The sequence below is a fragment of the Maylandia zebra genome, linkage group LG20, assembly GCF_041146795.1.
Source record: "Maylandia zebra isolate NMK-2024a linkage group LG20, Mzebra_GT3a, whole genome shotgun sequence".
Classification (NCBI taxonomy): Eukaryota; Metazoa; Chordata; class Actinopteri; order Cichliformes; family Cichlidae; genus Maylandia; species Maylandia zebra.
The window spans coordinates 34,101,276-34,119,165 of NC_135186.1; the positions used below are offsets into that span (position 1 = coordinate 34,101,276).

General features: G+C 42.5%; 1 protein-coding gene across 1 annotated transcript; it reads left to right on the plus strand.

Annotated features, from left to right (window-relative positions):
• Positions 1-1,798: 1,798 nt before the first annotated feature.
• On the plus strand, positions 1,799-17,600 carry cxxc1a (CXXC finger protein 1a). Its single transcript, XM_004568164.5, has 14 exons — positions 1,799-2,044; positions 4,926-5,125; positions 5,212-5,312; positions 7,129-7,271; positions 7,579-7,734; positions 12,877-13,053; positions 13,134-13,235; positions 13,306-13,523; positions 14,469-14,676; positions 14,764-14,874; positions 15,358-15,407; positions 15,487-15,583; positions 16,136-16,288; positions 16,380-17,600. Exons 1-14 carry the CDS (start codon positions 1,814-1,816, stop codon positions 16,524-16,526), a joined length of 2,094 nt encoding a protein of 697 aa, XP_004568221.1. The 5' UTR covers positions 1,799-1,813; the 3' UTR covers positions 16,527-17,600.
• The last annotated feature ends 290 nt before the right edge of the window (positions 17,601-17,890 follow it).

Genomic DNA, 17,890 nt, shown 5'->3' on the forward strand with positions numbered 1-17,890 from the left:
TGGTTGCAGTGGAGAATGCTTGTGCCTGCGGAAGTCTACCACCAGTTCCTTGGTTTTACTGGCGTTGATCTGGAGGTAGTTCAGCTGGCACCAGTCCACAAAGTCTTGGGTCAGACCTCTGTACTCCCTGTCGTCCCCATCAGTGATGAGGCCGACTATTGCAGAGTCATCAGAGAACTTCTGCAGGAAGCACTGGGTGGAATTGTGGGAGAAGTCTGCAGTGTAGATGGTGAAGAGGAACGGAGCCAGAACCGTTCCCTGTGGGGCCCCCGTACTGCAGACGACCCTGTCCGACACACAGCCCTGAGTCCTCACATACTGTGGTCGGTCGGTGAGGTAGTCCAGGATCCAGGTAGTGAGGTGATGGTCCACTCCAGAGTTCTCCAGCTTGTCCTTCAGAACCGAGGGAAGAATGGTGTTGAAGGCACTGGAGAAATCAAAGAACATGATTCTCACAGTGCTTCCAGCGGTCTCCAGGTGAGCGAGGGAACGATGTAGGAGGTGAATGACGGCATCATCCGCTCCAATGCCAGGCTGGTAGGCAAACTGAAGTGGGTCCAGTGATGAGCTTATTAGGCGCCGAAGCTGAGCCAGGACCAACCGCTCCAGGGTCTTCATCAGGTGGGATGTCAGAGCCACCGGCCTGTAGCTGTTGAGGTCCTTGGGGCGTGAAGTCTTTGGCACTGGTACAACACAGGAGGTTTTCCAGAGCTGTGGGACTCTTCCCAACCTCAGGCTCAGGTTGAAGAGGTGCTCCATCACCCCACACAGTTGGTCCGCGCAGGACCTGACGACCCTCGAGCTGATGCCATCTGGACATCTATATATGTTTGATTGTAATTTCTGGTGTAATGAAATTACTTTAAAAAAAAAAATTCCAATCATTATTATTAATCAGATATTAAAGTGTTCATAATAATTTAAAACATATTTACAATTAGAAATAAATTATTTCTTTTTCTGGGAACTTTTTATTGACATTATAAAATATAAAAATGCTTAAAAATAAAGAATATAAAACATCCAGAAGCTCTGCTGAACACCCATGAATGACTGAAGTGATGCTGTGGCAGCACTGCTGTGTTTACCAAAAGCAATACGAAGCAGATGTTTTGATAATTAAAATAAAAACAAGCAGAAACTTTTAGAAAAAAGTGAAGCTTATTAACTGGAATCCATTAGAAATCGCTTCATGAGGTCGGCATTTGTGAAATCTGCAGCTGCTGCAGGACTCAGGAGTAATTCCAGATGTTTCAGCAGATGTTGAGCTGCCGGCGGAGGCTTGAATGTGCTTCACTGCTGCCACCTGCTGGACGCAGGGAGAACTGCACTTCATGATGAAACAGTCCAATGGTGTGAAAGGAAAGCTGCAAAGAGCCGAGTCTCGAGTTTATGATGATTGTTTCTATTAAACAACATCAGAAGATTTCAGACCAAAACAGTCACAAGCTGCTCACAAGTGAGCCGTAAACTTAATAATTAATAATTAATATGTGTCGCAGTAGCAGCTGGGACAGGTGTTAATCATTTAAAGACAACAAACACATGTGCATGCTCATTCACATGATTTATACAGCCTGTTTTCCTCCTGTAGACCTGAGGAAGGATTGCTCCTGAGAAACCTGTTCACTGTGTTATCGCTGTGTTCACAGACTGGAGTCCAAACATCAGAGATCAGTTTTATTCTCGTGTAAAGTGTCATGTGACCCTTCAGATCTGAGTCACTGCAGCTCCCTGCACTTTGGTACCTCTCAGTCTTCACGGTTTTGTCTGCAGGCTTAAATTACCTCCAAAAACCCAAACGCGTGTTCTAATGTCACAGCCTCCCCTCCAGCAGGTGGCGACACACACACGCCGTTTGTGCTCCTCGGTCAAAACTACAGAAGAGGAAAACAATAATGATGCGGACACAAAGAGATTTTTGCAGATTTTTGGTGAGCTTGTAAAACGAGCGAGAGGCTGCAGCTTCAACCGGAGAAGCGACTCTTCTTCTCCTCCTTCTCCTTCTTCTTCTGTGAATTCACAGCAGCTGCAGCAGCTCATGGTGAGTCCGGGTTTGTTTGTCACGTTGTACTGATGGAGGAGAAGAGAGGAGCAGCTCCCTTTTTCTCCATCCTGCAGCCTAAACGCGGCTAAAATCTGCAGAAAAGTAAACGGAGTCTGGTCGGAGCGGAGCAGCAGAGGCGTGAGGAGAGCTCTGCTCCTGCAGGAGGTTAAAGCTGGTGATCAGGGAGGACTGGAGATGCTGTCACGTGGTTCGTGCAGGCTGCATGTGGAGAAATCAGCTGTTAAATCACTGCACGGTGGCGGGTTTCAGGTGTCACCAGGCGGGTTTTTTAAAGGACACTTTAGTGGTTTTAATGCAGGCTCGTCTGTTTCACATGCTTCTGTTTTCCTTTACCTTGCAGTTACTTCCGACAATCAATTCATGATGCAAATAAAGAGGTAAAATGAGTAACACACCACACTTTCAGTCTGATGTCGTTGTGTGCAGTCTTTGCTTCTGCACACCTTTGGTGGCTCGGACAGGGAAATATTAGTTATTAATGTTAAACAGACAGTGATGTCTTAATTGATGTGAATGAATTTGTGTGGATCCTGTAGACCAATGTAATACAGACTTAGTGCGATAACAGACTGCGCCTTGTTTTTGTGGATATTGTTGAGTTATAAACAGATCGAATGAGCCTCCGGGTCCTGGTTTTGTGTCTGGACTTTGGTCTCTGGGGTTTAATCCAGGTGTTAGAGTATAGATCAAATGTATTAAACAAAACTGTTCTTAGACCTGAAACTGGTCTGATGAGATCTAGATTTTTTATATTTTCCAAATAAAAGCCGCTCCACAGTCTCAGTAGTAATCTAGTCCAGGGATCCGCAGGTCTCAGAGGAGTATTTTTTAGGTCCTGAACCGGGTCTGGAGTTTCCTGTCACGTTTCTTCTGAATCCAGGTTCCTCAGGGGGAGTGGGTTTCTAGCTGCTTAGCAGTGCCGCTGTTCTGAGAAATCGTCCTACACGTATTATAATTTGACAGCGACTTTTGACTAATCCAAACCATAACCATAATAAGTGTTCACAATGGGTTAAAAATTATGTAAATTTGGGAGTTGTGTTACGCGAATGCGCAGAAACAACGGGTAGGATGATTTGTGAGGTAGGATAGATTCCCAGTCCCCCCGAAAACGATGTACTGGGAGTTCAATGTTCTCACTGGCTTTAGTGAGCCTTGAACCCCGGTTAGCTATCGAGCTGGTGGGTAACAGACGTCTCCGAAAACGTCGGAGCGCTTTTACAAATATATGATGTCTTGATAAACCGAGCAGATATTTGAAGTTTACACAGCTACATTCTCGCCTGAAAATATTTTAAATGTTTATTTTGTGACCCAGACAGAGTAATAAGAGTAATATTAAAACTAAGTAGCTGCCGCCATTGTTGGAAACTGGAATTGGCTGGGCCGCGCTAGGAATTCTGGGATAGGTTGGGCCACGATGGATACACCCGACCCATCCTTCAAATCTGGGGAAATGAAGGATGCATTTGTCGGCCGCGTTTGGAGGAGTCTTCGAATTTGGACAGCCTTCGTCGCTGTGACAGAATCGGCCTACAAATGGGGCCCCTGAATTTCTTCTTCTTCAGAGTTTAACGGCAGCTGGCATCCTTGTATATGCAGTGCTGCCATCTTCTGTTTCAGTCCGTTATTACACTTAAATCCTGCTGCTTATTCCTGCGTCTTTCAGGATCTTACAAAGCTTCAAACGTCGAGTCGTCTATTAAATTAGTCGTTGACAATTTTGATAGTCGACGTAATCGTGACTAGTCGACTAATCGTGGCAGCCCTACTTAGCATTATTTTAGTGAAATATCCAAGGCCTTCCCTGGATGGGAGCATTTGATGCTCTAAAACTTGTGTATACCTTTCTGCACTCATGGTTACAGATGTGCAAGTGTTCAATTCCAAAGGCACTAATGGACTCCTGTACCCTCAGAGGCTTTTGAACTGAGTGCTGATAACAGGCTGGATGGTCCCGCTCCTCCTTAGTCCGAGGGACATGGCGTCCATATTTTCCAGAAATAATTTAAAATGTTGATACTGCTGACCTCAGATCAGTTTTTCCACTGTCTCAGTCCAGCTTTGGCTCAGAGATTTGTGGGTCTGAACATCACAGGCATCCAATTTTTGGCCTTGTCCACTGCACACAGAGATTTCTTCAGATTATCTGATGATATTACGGACTGCAGATGATGGAATATTTATGTTGAGCAGCATTATTCTGAAAGTGTAACTCTGAAGAGTGAAACGCGGCCCCTCTGCGAGGCTCTTTTTATACCCAAACATGTCACTGACATGTTCCCAGTTAAATCTGACTGGTTGCAAAATGTTCAGAATATTAGATGAAATAGTAAAATGTCTCAGTCTAAACAGTTTATTCACTGTTGTGAATAAAATCTGGGTTTATGATATTTCTAAGTCATTGCATTCTGTTTTTATTTACATTTCACTTTTTAGGGTTTGTAGCTGCTACAGACAACCCAGTGGTATGAGTGTTACAGGAAAAGCACTGTACTGTAATATAGTATTAAAAGGGCTAAAGGATGTGGGTACTTTGGTCAGTAGGGCTGGAAAATATGTCTTATATTAATAAAGTTTAGCCTGTTTGAAGCCAAAAAAGACTGGATAATCTGCTCAGGTAAGCACAACACAGAGCAGTCTGCTGGTGCCACACACAGCTCTGCAGGCTGCAATGCTCTGAGGGGGGCACCGTCAGAATAATGTGGACCAACCAGTAACGTGGGCTACTCCAGTTTGTGTTGGTGCTGGTCTTTCGCGATCAACACAGAAGACGAATCCTCTTTGTAGTAAAACCGAGTGAGATCTCTGATGATGAACTCTTTTCAGGTTTGTGTGTTTCTTGTTTGTTTGTCAGTCTGAAGAGGCTGCAGGAGCAGAGCGAGCCCCGGATGAGGAGGAGGGGGAGGAAGGGGAGGAGGGGGGAGGAAGAGGAGGAAAAGTGGAGGGAGGTGAAGAAGGTGACGGAGGAGGAGGACGGGGCAGATTTCCCATGGACACCATGAGCGCTCCGGTTTACTGTGTCTGCAGGAAACCAGATATCAACTGCTTCATGATGTAACACACTTTATTTATTTATCTGTAAACAATAAACAAACAAACACAGCTGTTAACCCTAACCTGTCTGTCTGTGTGTCCGTCAGAGGGTGCGACAGCTGCACGGAGTGGTTTCATGGAGACTGTATTGGAGTTTCGGAGAAGGCAGCCAAAGCCATCAGAGTGTGGTACTGCCCGCCCTGCAGAAGTCAGTGTCCCTCCTCTCTGAGCTGGAAGAAAACATAATGTGTATTAGTCCACTGATAAAAATAGACCTCTGAATATTTGCTTTAAGACTGAATTCATTTACAGAAATCCTCTTTAAACTAGCTTAAAGGGGATTTTTTATAGTTTTTCTCATTTTGTGTCATATATACACTGCTCAAAGGTTTAGCATCAAACCTCTGGGATATGGATGTGGTCACTTAAGGAGCAGAAGAGGTCGTGAATCAGTTTCAGCTGCTCTGGTGTTAATCAGAATCAGAGAGACTTTATTTATCCCCAAGGGGCAACTAAGAAACTAATGAAACTAACAACAGGTGTACTAGAGGAGCTATCGTTTGTTCCGTGGTGTCCCAAAATAAACAGTTTATGGCAATATTTTTTAATCGTTTTGATGGTCACTGTAGAATTTCTTAAAGTTCTCTCTTTCTCTTATATTTTCATATAACCACACTACAGACGGACAAGCGACTGTTTTTATGCGTTGTCGTTACCAACAACGATGGCTCTGCCATCCGCTTGTTTATTTTCCACATAGACCTTTCACAATAAAGCTGAAGATCCTGTTGAGATTTTTCAAAATAAACTGAATCATGTGAAATAGTATGCAGAGTGTTTACAGATGAGACGCTAAAAAGAGCCGTCATGTGCTAAAAAATAAACCTTAGAACAGGCTTTCCCCGCAGCACGAGTAATAAATACTCACAAAGAAAACTTGACTCCAGGCACACGACGCCCAGCTGAAAACTCTTCACGCAAGTCGAGTTGCCCAGTTCACAGAATTTACAGAAAATGTAAAATTTTTGTGATAAATCTCGTTGTTGGGACAATAAATGTCTTATATTGGGATATGAGATTTTGGTCGTATCGCACAGCCCTAATCTGGACCCTACAGAAGTTGCACATTTAATACGTGCCATTGCCAGAAGGTCTGCTGTGACTCCCAGCACAGTCTCAGGAGCATGGAGGAGATTCCAGGAGACTTACAGTGACTCTCAGAGAGCTGGATAGGGACTAGAAACCCATCAGCAGCACCGGTATCTGCTCCTTTGTGCACGGAGGAACAGGATGGGCACTGTCAGAGCTACAAAATGACTTCCTGTAGAGCACTGGTGTCAATGTCTGAGGCTCCTGCACTCACTGCTTATCAGTGATGGTCTGTGGAGTCTTATCCATGGAGGGATGCACAGACCTCTACAGGCCATTAAATCCTTGGACCCACTGTCAGACCCTACAGTGGTGCAGGGGATCCTGGGTTCCTCTTACTGCACGACAATGCCCAACCTCATGTGGTGAGAGCATGCAGGCAGCTCCAGGAGGATGAATGAATTGATACCATTGACTGTCCCTATATTTGACTGACATAAATCCATTAGGACACCTCTGGGACATCATGCTTCTGCCCATCTGCCAGGTTGCACTTCAGACTGTCCAGGAGATCAGTGATGTCCGGGTCCAGATCTGAGAGGACACCCCCCCCCCCCAATCCTTTTTTTTCCTTACACATTACCCAGTTTTATCAGATATCCAGCACCATAATTTTTTCTCCCATTGACATCTGTTGTGTCTCCTATGACTTTTTTGTGCAGTGTATTTGAGATGGCCAATGTTCCACAGATGAGAAAAACTGGTTTGTACAGGACAAGCTGATCAAAAGAGCCACTTTAACGTGAAGGAGGTTTTTAAACTATAAATCCTGTAATGTTTCTCTAGTCTCAGAATAAAAACCTCGAGCTGTTGAAGAGCACAGTTGGTCCTCTTCAGGTGTTAAAGCTGTGATCTGTGCGTTGTGTTGTCTGCAGACAGAGACTCTTCGCTGGAGATTAAATACCGTCAGAAGAAGATGAAGGAGGAGAGAGAGTCGGAACCGGAGAGAGATGATAAAACTGATGGAGATGGAAGCTCCACCCCCCAGCAGAAGACTGACAAGAGGCGGGGCTCACAGGTACCCAAGAGATCACATGACACAGTTCAGCCAGCACTTTAACTGCTCAGGCTGGGGTTAGGCTGACTTACACCTCAGAGGGTCAAACTAACTTTTACCTGCTACTAGTTAAAGTATCTTAACCTTCAACTTCTTCCTTTCCGTATCCATCAGCTGACAATTTTAGCTGCTCTTACATATGAATTTTCAAACTTTTAAGTCCTTTAAGTGCTTAGGTTGAAGCTCCAGCCACAATCCGGGTTTTCGCGGGAGACTTGGAGTGTCGATGCCGTTCATACCGCTTCGGTTTCCTTGTTCGTTTTTCCAGATCAAGCGTTCGGCGAGGATGTGTGGAGAGTGTGACGCCTGCCTGAGGACGGAGGACTGCGCTCAGTGCGACTTCTGTAAAGACATGAAGAAGTTTGGAGGCCCGAACAAAATCAGACAGAAGTGCCGGCTCCGGCAGTGTGAGGTCCGAGCCCGGGTACGTGAATAAACCTCATTGTCATACAGTGAAAATGTGCGAGTGGAGGGAAATAAAAATCCCTGAAACTGAGGCAGACAGTGTGATCGATTTGTGTACGTGTGTGTGTGCGCGCTTTGTTTTACACTTACACATGTCATGTCTTCACAGCGCTACAGCCGGTGCTCATACATGAGAAAATTTAACAGTCAAAACCACAGCAGGTCACCAGTAGACAGTTTCGTTACATTTTTTTGTCTAATTGCAGAATACTAATAACATAGCTGGTTACTTTCTTATGAAGGGCCACAAGTGCCAAAATGACTTAAAGAACTCCATCATTAACCCTTTGAAGCCGGTCAGAGTGGGCACGCTCTTTTTTGTGTAACTATTTTTAAATCCCGGTAGCACTGCAACCGCATAAGCTAGCGCAATAATTTTTTTTGCATATGAAACCGGAGGAGTTGTACTTACATCTTATGCCATCAGCTTGTCCTCGGTCACGGTTTCCTTCCACATAAAGCTTTGCAAAAATTGCATAAAAAGCGCTTGCAGCAACAAAAACATAATATTCCAGAAACACGATTTGCCGATCCGATCAGCTGTTCGTAACACTTCCCACATTGAAACAGACGTCAGCGTGAATGATCGCATGTCCACCATTTCCTGCCCGAAACCGGAAGTGACGTCATTTTCGCGGAAAATTTAGTTTTTTACTTGTAGGCCTTAAGAGCCTATACTGGTGTTTTTATAAGTCATGTTTGACTTTATGCTTTTCTGAATAGTTTCTGGGATGCTTAGAACTCGAATTGCACAGCTGGAAACACAGTTTATTTTGATGCACCTGCTGTTTTCTTTGCAAATTTGCATCATAGGATTGTTTTTCGTTTTTCCTGCAGTGTATATAAAAATTGGTGTATCTCAAAAATAAAACTATGAAGACACTCAAAATAAATTTCCTGTTGTAAACTATTTTTTGCAACTTTTTTGTATTTAAAGTTTTGAGGGATAAACCTCTTAAATTTCTCCAAGTAGAAATATATGTAAAAAAAAACCAAAAACGATTTTCAATTTTTTTGTAGTTTATTGCACTTTTTTGCAATTAATGTAGTTACTATGGACTTAATGCATACATATTATTAAAATATGGGCTATAACAGTTGTATTGATGTATAGCAACTTGAAATGCTCCCAAAAATGGCACTACAGCATGTAAAAATATAAAGTAAGCTCTGGCGGACTTGGTTCTATGGTAGGTCTTAAAGGGTTAACTAACTTATTAAATGTATCATATATTAAGTAAATATATACATAATTCATTCAATTTTAATTTGTTACTTTTAAATATTCTATTTATGAACCGTCTTTATCATAATTAATAGCAGGTCTAATTAATATAATTTATTATAATAATGCAACCAACCTCTTACTCAATGTGCACTACCAAAGATTACATTGTACCTTATATTGCACCTGCTCCTTTGCAATGCACCTTACAGCATATATAACTTGTATACAGGTGTATATATCTATGTATCTTTTATCTTTTATTCTAAAGCAATTTTAATGTAAAAAAATCTACATACTGCTAATGGAGAGACGCCGAACTGCCTTTCATTGTTCTTGTCTTCTTCTTCTTATCTTCTTATTATCTTATCTTATCATTTAATAAATTATTAGATTTTTATTTCCAATTAAAATTAATTAAATACATATTTAATTAATTATGTATTTATCTAAGTAATTGCTGTCACAATTAATCAGTTAATTAATATTTTTAATTGTCATTAATTATTGACATATTTAATTAATTATTTACTGATGTATTTGATTAATTCATTTTGGCACTCTTGGCCCACCATAGTAAATACATTACTGCAGCCTGACTGGGACTGATGAATCGTCATGTTGCTGAGCTTTGGCTGCACGCAGTCTTGGCAGCAGCGATCCTTCATATTTGCTTTTGTAAATGAGTGAGTCAGGCCGTAAACACTGACCAGCACAGGGTAGCAGAGGAATGACACATTTAAAAGAGGTTCAAGAGTTCAAGGTACACTGTATAACTGAAACTGTAAAGTCAGGGCAAAAGCTTTAGCCTTGCAAATCTTTGTAAATGATTTCATGGTTTCAAGAACTTTTTAAAGCGTCTTTTTTTCAGGTTCAAGTTGTGGTAGGAAATTGATCCAGTTCTTTTTTTAAGACTTGAGGGAGAAAAAGACAAAAAATGTTGGAGACTTTCAGTCAAACTACAGACACAGGTAGTTCAGCTGCAAGCTGGGTGTTTATTTAACCCAGGCGATCACAAAGTCACATTAAAACAACAAAGGAAGGAAAAAGTCGAGGTTAGCAAATAGCTGTGTCCATAAAGAAGGTCAGCTGAACAGAGCACTGCTCAGAAAAAGATAACAAAAGAAGAACTGGTCTAACCAGAAGAGCGAGGACTGAACACAGCAAAGGAACGCCTGTTAAACACAAAGGGGAAAAACCACAGAGACAATAACTAAACTCGGTACACAGATCCCCCACCCCCCGTGCTGTCACAGCGAGTGGTTTGGTCCATTTGCTACCCCTCTGCATTTTAACCAGCTCCACCCTCTATTTCCTGTTTTGTTCAACCAGGAAGGACTGGAGCAGCACACAGGTAACTCTGACAAAAGGTAGCTAATGCTGGTTATTTAAATCAATGACAGAACAAATCAAATATGCACATCAGAGTTTTGTAGTTTCCTAAAATGTTAATCAAACAGGTGAAATGTATACTGCAGCACTTTGATAACTGCTAGAAAAGTTCCCTTTAAATGTGGAAATGATGCAGCAGAATTCATCTTTGATTTCCATGTTGCATCTAGTTAGAGGATGAATATTACAGAATTTTTATTTCACATAAATGGTTCGTATTTCCTGGTTTTTCTGTTGTTGGGCTTCTTTGCTTTAGGGGTGATGCATCTACAATCTTATAGTCACTGTAGATCTGAGGATTCATTCTGGAGCAGGTGGGCAAATCATTTTCCCAAGTGGCCACATGAGAAACCAGAGAATTTCAAAGATATGCAAAGTTGTTGCTGTTTTTCCTGTAGTTTAATTATTTCATCTGCAGATTTTCAGGTTTTTTCTGTTCTTCGGGGAGAGAACTCTAGCCTTTTTAAGCTTGACCAGTTGATTTCAAAGTTTGGTTCAATGTCTGAGCTGGGAATGCAAAGCACGGCAGACAGGTGACTGTTGCTGAGAGCATCTGTATCAGGATTTGTTAAGCTTCCTCAGTGAAAATGTTTGTTTACATTTAAAGGTGGATCTTAGCTTTAAGAGAGCTAACATCTTCTGAGTATGTGTCCTTATGTGTGCAAAGTTCTCCTCTTTGAGAGAAGAATAAAAATCTGACTTGAAGTGCTCTGCTAGCAGCGAATCAGACTGCAGGTCACTGAGTTCACTGGATGCATGATCAACACTGCAGCTGAGGACAATTCACTCGTAACTGTTTTGAAGTCTTCAGATTGCCTTGAAAACTCATCATGCAGGACTCCTAACATACATGAGTACCATCTGAAGCGATAAGCTGATGTTATGGCTTCTTTCACTGTTGGCATGTCTCTGATGAGAAACTTTTTTTATGAAAGCCTTCATCGGCCTGTACATTGTATGTGTGCTTACAGTGCTGTATTTAGTCCATTCATGCATACATGTCAACAGCAAATTCAAGATCTGCCTTATGTTCTGTGTCTGAGAGCTCTGGAGTGTCCTTTCTTTTCACAAAACCCTCTTTTTTGCCCTTTGCCCAGGCTGAGCCACCTGATAGCGATGCGGTAGCTTATATCACTATGTTTAGCCTTATGCTGCTCTAAAAGTGCAACTGCCTGTCTGTGGTTCAGTGCGCCTGCCCTGATGTAGTTAACTATTTTGGTTAACACATTAGCAGCATGGTTAATTTTTAGTGCTGGTTACTCAACACCTGGTGGTGTGTACTGCACTGCAGAAATGCCAATTTCAGTCACTCTGTCTCGCATCCACACCTTCCAGCTTGTTCCATTTCAGCCTATCCAAGCGTGTAGTTACCTGTGTGGGAAAAAACACTCCCTGTCAGAGTTCCTGTCGAGTCACGTATCTCATAAACGTCCAGTGCATTTACAGCAAAGCTGCATTTGCTTGCATACACTAACATATGTAAATTCTTTTTTTTTTGCCTTCAAAATAAAAGCACCAAAGTTGTGTTATAGTTTCCCACAAAACTGTAAAAAAAAAAAAAATCATTAAGGCATTATCTAATGGAGAGTTGATCAAAGACTGTTTGGTGGTTTAAATGGCACAAACTACATGATTATTTAATTATTTAAAATTTGAATCCCATTTCCCTTTGATGGCACACGTGGCTGCTGGTCCATACGATGCCCGGGTCTGATCTAGGAGCAGATCTCTGCACTTGGCAGTCATCTCAAAATCCCTCTGGGCATTTATTTGAACAGTTCTCTTGAAGAATTATATAAATTAACTTTAATTTCACAAGTAACCTGGATTTTTTTTTTTAAAGCTTCTATAAAATCATTATTCAAACCTGATTTTAAAGAAGCTGCTAAAAGTTTTCCAACTTTGACCCTGAAATGCATTCTTCTCCCACCATCTTTGCTGTTACACAGTTCTCCTATAGTTTTCAGATTCTTTGAGTAAAACATTAAAGCGCTTTGATTCGTCAGTAAGATGAAAAGAGTTACACATTGACATCAGTCCGTGTATCGATTACAACTGTGAGATTAAAGTTCTGGATCTTTGTCTCTGGTTACCGTAGCGATGGGGCTTTTTAGAGTGGAGGATGGTTGTTTCCCGCTCCATACTTTTGTTCTACCTTTAGACGTTTCTCGCATGACATCATGCATGTAATGTTTGTGAGTGGTCCAACATGTTGGACTTGATACAAGCACTCATAGCAAGGGAAAAATGTGTATTCTTAGGCTGGTTGGCAAGTGATTCCTGGGCTTTGAGTAGTCGGTAAGAAAAATACTTTATAAATACAGGTATATATGACAAGAAAGGCATAATGTGTCACCTTTAACAAGGGATTCAAATTGATGGTGAACTGCTAACTCGTTCTGATTGTTAAAGATGTCCGTTAGACAGATGTCCGTTATTGCTGTGCTAATGATGCTGTTTACTCTGCATATGTTCTCTGAGCAGAAGATGCTTCGGGTCAAGGATGAGGAGATGAGTCGCAGCGGTGCCAGGGGGCGGAGCCTGTCGAGAAAAGGGCCGGGGCATCACACTGAAGAGGAGGAAGATGACGAGGAGGAGGGTTTCAGTGAGAGTGAGCTGGAGCTGTACGAGCAATACAAAGCTGCCGGATACAGAGACCTGGTCAGTGTGTGCAGGTGTTTCCAACCAATCAGCTGCCAGGCAGGCACTTTCTGTGTGCGTGACACGTCTTCTTGTTGCAGGTGTGGCACAGTGAAGAGGATGATGCTCAGTCCGACTCTCTGAGGAAGAAGGCGGTGAAGGTGAAACACGTGAAGAGACACGAGAAGAAGCCGGAGAAGAAGGTGAGAGCGGTTAGATCACCTGACCACAGATGTCACTTATGATGTCACTAACACACCCGTCCTCGTGCAGAAGTCCGTGTCTGTTCCTAAAGAGGAGGCAAAGCCTCGGCGCCACAAAGTGAAGCAGCGTCACAGAGAGCGTGTGCGGCACAGTGAGCGAGCGGGAGAGGGTGGAGTAAAAGAAGTAGGCGGAGCTTTGAGGCAGTGTCTGGGTCCAGGATGCATCGAGCCGGCGAGGGCCAACTCCAAATACTGCTCCGAGGAGTGCGGCATGAAGCTCGCCGCCAAGTGAGTCTGAGATCATCTAAATGTTCATGTGAACACGACACGGCTGACACGGCAAGCCCGCCAGAGAATTCAGCAGTTTCTAAATTCAGCAGTTCTATGCTGAAGTTAGAAAGCTTGTATCAAGTCAGCTACCATATCTAATTGGACCGTTGAGTCCATTAACCCTTTTTACACGTGAAAAAAGAAGTGCATACTATTTGTTCCAAACACAAACTGGCAGGTTATTTCTGAAATACAAAACTTTGGTCATCTTTCCAGAGGTGAAACACGTCCATTGCTGCCATTGATTGTTTTTTTTTCTGGTCAGTCACTTTGCTGTGCAGCAGCTCTGAGAAGGTGAGAGGACTTGTCTAATGTGAATTTGACTGGCTTCCCATTCTTCTCACACAGTTTCTAACAGCATCCAGCTCAGCTGCTTAGCATAGATCTGACTATTCGAGAGCATATTATGCTCACCGCTTTGGTTTTGGTGGTGATATCGTCACAGGTACCGCTGTAGTAAATGATAGGTGTTGCTATTCAGAGAAAACCTCTGCATCATCCCTGATTGAAGAGAAGTTAAACCAAAAGGGAAGAAACTGCCACGATTTTTTTTCTCCAAGGTTTTCTCCAGAGTTTCATGAAGCTGTTGCAGCATCTCCTTGCTGTATAATCCGATATTCTGTGCTTCTGCAGGTAAAAAAGATTGGTGGTAAAAACCGCCAAAATTGTGCACGACCACCCGAGATGGCACCAAAATGTGATTTGTGCCAGCACTTCTAGTGCTGTGTATTAGGTGCCGTGTACACCTTATTACTGTGTACTCTGGGGTTTCACCCAGGACCTCAAACTTATGCAGAAAGCAAACATGACATTGTCTGTTACCTTGGTGTAATTTGGTTTCTCAGAACCAGTACATGTTTCTGAAATCTGTTGGTTCTTTGACGCCTCGTCTCTGTCTCTCAGTCGCATCTATGAGATCCTGCCTCAGAGGATCCAGCAGTGGCAGCAGAGTCCCTGCATTGCCGAGGAGATTGGACGCAGACAGCTGGAGCGGATCAGGAAAGAGCAGCAGGCGGCGAGGATGCGTCTCACGCTGATGGAGAAACGCTTCCATGAGCTAGAAGGCATCATCGCCAATGCCAAACTTCAGCAAGTCCAACAGCACGAGGAGGTCTGTGGCAACCGCAGCCACCCAGTGCACTCCGCTGTTAGTGTGATCAGCTGTTAGTTAGTCTCCTCTCTCTGTTTGTCTCTGCAGGTGACTGAGGGTGACGGTGACGACACAGACTTTCAGATCTTCTGTGTTTCCTGCAGTCACCCCGTCAATCCGAAGGTGGCTCTGCGTCATATGGAGCGATGCTACGCTAAGGTTAGCTTAAAGAAACAGGAAGTGTGTCCACCTGGGGTCTGTACTGGATATGAATTACAGCTGCCTTAATGAGGTGATCAAACAGGAAATTAATAACAGCGATGTGGGAACAAAGGCCACAATAAACCAGTGAAATTCAGTGACAGCTGGAAAAATGACCTTTAGCAAATTCACCCAATGCTGCTGTTCAAATCTTCTGTTTAAAAGAGCTACTCATCTGGAGTTTAATAATAAATGAGGATAATAAGTTCTCCCTAAAAGATTATTGATGCAACCTAGCACCCCTGAGGTCCTCCACTTTTAACACCATTGGTCTAAGGCTGCACATGAAGTCAGAATATTAGCAGGCATATGGTGGTTATGGCACAGCAGCTAGTTTTACATCCCCTGGCATGACAGTCAGCTATTCTGAGGTAAATTGTGGGTAATGTAGGCACCAAGGAAAACTGTTTAATCTGATCTTTCTGTTTCTTTGTCCGACAGTATGAGAGTCAAACATCGTTTGGTTCCATGTATCCAACACGCATAGAGGGGTAAGACCGTGCACCTGTCCGTCCCTCGTGTCTTTACCCGTTCCTCTGTTTGTGTCTCATCTCTCTCTGTCTCTCTCAGAGCCACCAGGTTATTCTGCGATGTCTACAACCCTCAAAGTAAGACGTACTGTAAGCGGCTGCAGGTTTTATGTCCTGAACACTCCAGAGATCCAAAGGTTTGTTTATGTCTACAGAAAACAACTTATGACTCGATCAAGGCTTTAATCCGCTGCTCTTTTCCTCCCTTTCTTAAACTCAATGAAGAACTTTTTTTTATTTTAGCAAATGTCTGTGGGGCTCTAAAATATTATGTTGGTGTGCTCTTACATAACTTGTCAGCTGTGGATATTTAAAACATGTCTCTGTTCAGGTTAACTTACTGTCTCAAGTCTTTAAAGGACATAACATCAGAAATTGGATGCTGCACAGTTTTAATGTGGCATGTGGTCCTGAGTCTGGACTCAGAGTCTGGAGAAGAGTACAAAGTCAGGATTGGTTGGTCCTGGCTTTGGGCTCAGAGACTCAGATGTTCCTGACGCTTTATTGACTCTGGAGTCTTTGGTCCTGACTCTGGAGACAGTCAGGCAGAGTCTGGTTCTGACTCTGAGCTAGCTGATCCCGACTCTGGTCCTGACTCTGGACTAGCTGGTGCTGACTCTGGTCCTGGCTCTGGACTCAAAGTCAGGCAGACATTTTCCTGATTCTTTGTTATTGACTTCCTGTTGCAGGTCCCAGCAGACGAGGTGTGCGGATGTCCTCTGGTCAAAGATGTGTTTGAGCCAACCGGCGAGTTCTGTCGGGTGTCTAAGAGGAAGTGCAACAAGCATTACTGCTGGGAGAAACTTCGCCGGGCCGAAGTCGACCTGGAGAGAGTCCGAGTGGTATCTCTATTCATACAAACTTTATTTAGTGCCTCGTCATTAACATTAAGACACACCTGGACTTTTCTAACTCTCTCTTTGTCTCTGTCAGTGGTATAAACTGGACGAGCTATTCGAGCAGGAGAGGAATCTGAGGACCGCCATGACCAACCGAGCCGGTTTATTGGCTCTGATGTTGCACCAGACCATCCAGCACGACCCAATCACCACTGACCTGCGCTCTGCCAAGGACAGGTAGACAGGTGACGTCAGGCAGACGTTTTCCTGGATGAGTTTAACGCTCGTTTGCAGTTTTATTGTGGAAATTTGTGGGAAGGTGAGTCAGAGCAATGTTTCATTCACAAGTGAACAAAAAACAAGAGAGATTTGATTCTGACTCCAGCCTCATTCAAACTCAGACCTCATCTGATTTTAGGAAGTCAAACCGTTTTTATATTTCATATTCACACTACAAATGTAGGAAACCTGAGCTCATGGATGGACACTCAACTAAACCTTCTGCTTAGGTAACGCTGCCATGAAAGCTGGATCTCAGCTTAGCTTTGTGGGCAGTTGTATCCTCACTGTTAGTTTTAATAAGCTGGGGATGACTGGACACACAAATATGATCACATTTGATCCTGAATGAGCCATGATGTCTACATGAGGTGCTTATGTGTCCTCCTCGTCCTGGAAAGCTGCTCTCATTCAGTTTAACCTACAAGTATTATACTACCCACATCCGACCAATCTGAAATGTGGCTGTGCTTTGGAAATGTGTCTTAAAGTTGATGATGAAACACTACATGTTCACTAAAGATGCACACATTTTATAAATCTCTAAGTCATCTTGTTACAACTCATTCCTCCTGGTTTCTTTTTACAATGTGAGCCTGTTGCAGTTCAAATAAAAATTGTGTAAATATCAGTTTAAACTTTCCCCCATAGGATCATCAAAAAAAGTAAGCATAGAAGAAAAAAAATCAAATGCTAGCCAAAAAAAAGATAGATTCTGTGACTTGATTGGCTCTTGTTTCAGTCTAAGTGAATAAACAGCCAATCGGGTAAGCATAGGAAATAAATTTTAAGCACAAAGAGCTGAAGTCAAGTGAAATTAATTAATTAAATAAATAAAAAGAAATGTCCTGATAAAGAACTCTTGGTTGTATATTGATAAAAGTCAAACTTTTCTGTGTGACTTTAATTTCCCTCTGAGAGGAAACCCTTCATTTCGATCTCGATGTCTCGTTTTTTTATATCTGTTTTTATCCAAAGTGTTATCATTATGTTGTTGTTTGTTCAAAATGTTTCAATAAAGTTTGATATCTCATTATTTGTGCTGATTTTGAGCTTTTCTGTTCTCAGAGTGAATGCCAGTGCTGCACTAATTTACTTTAAACTGCATCACAACATTAAACTGGCTACCCAACATGTTTTTTTAATAGACTAATAAAATTTAATATATGCAACATCCATGAGAAAGATTTGAGGTAATCCAGAATTTATTGTAATTAAATTCAGTTTTATTTTATTTTATTAGGCAGAAGAAGAAAAAACCTATACATTATTGTAATTTTTAGTGTGAATAAAGGGCCACAGTATTATATTAGGTAAGACATAATA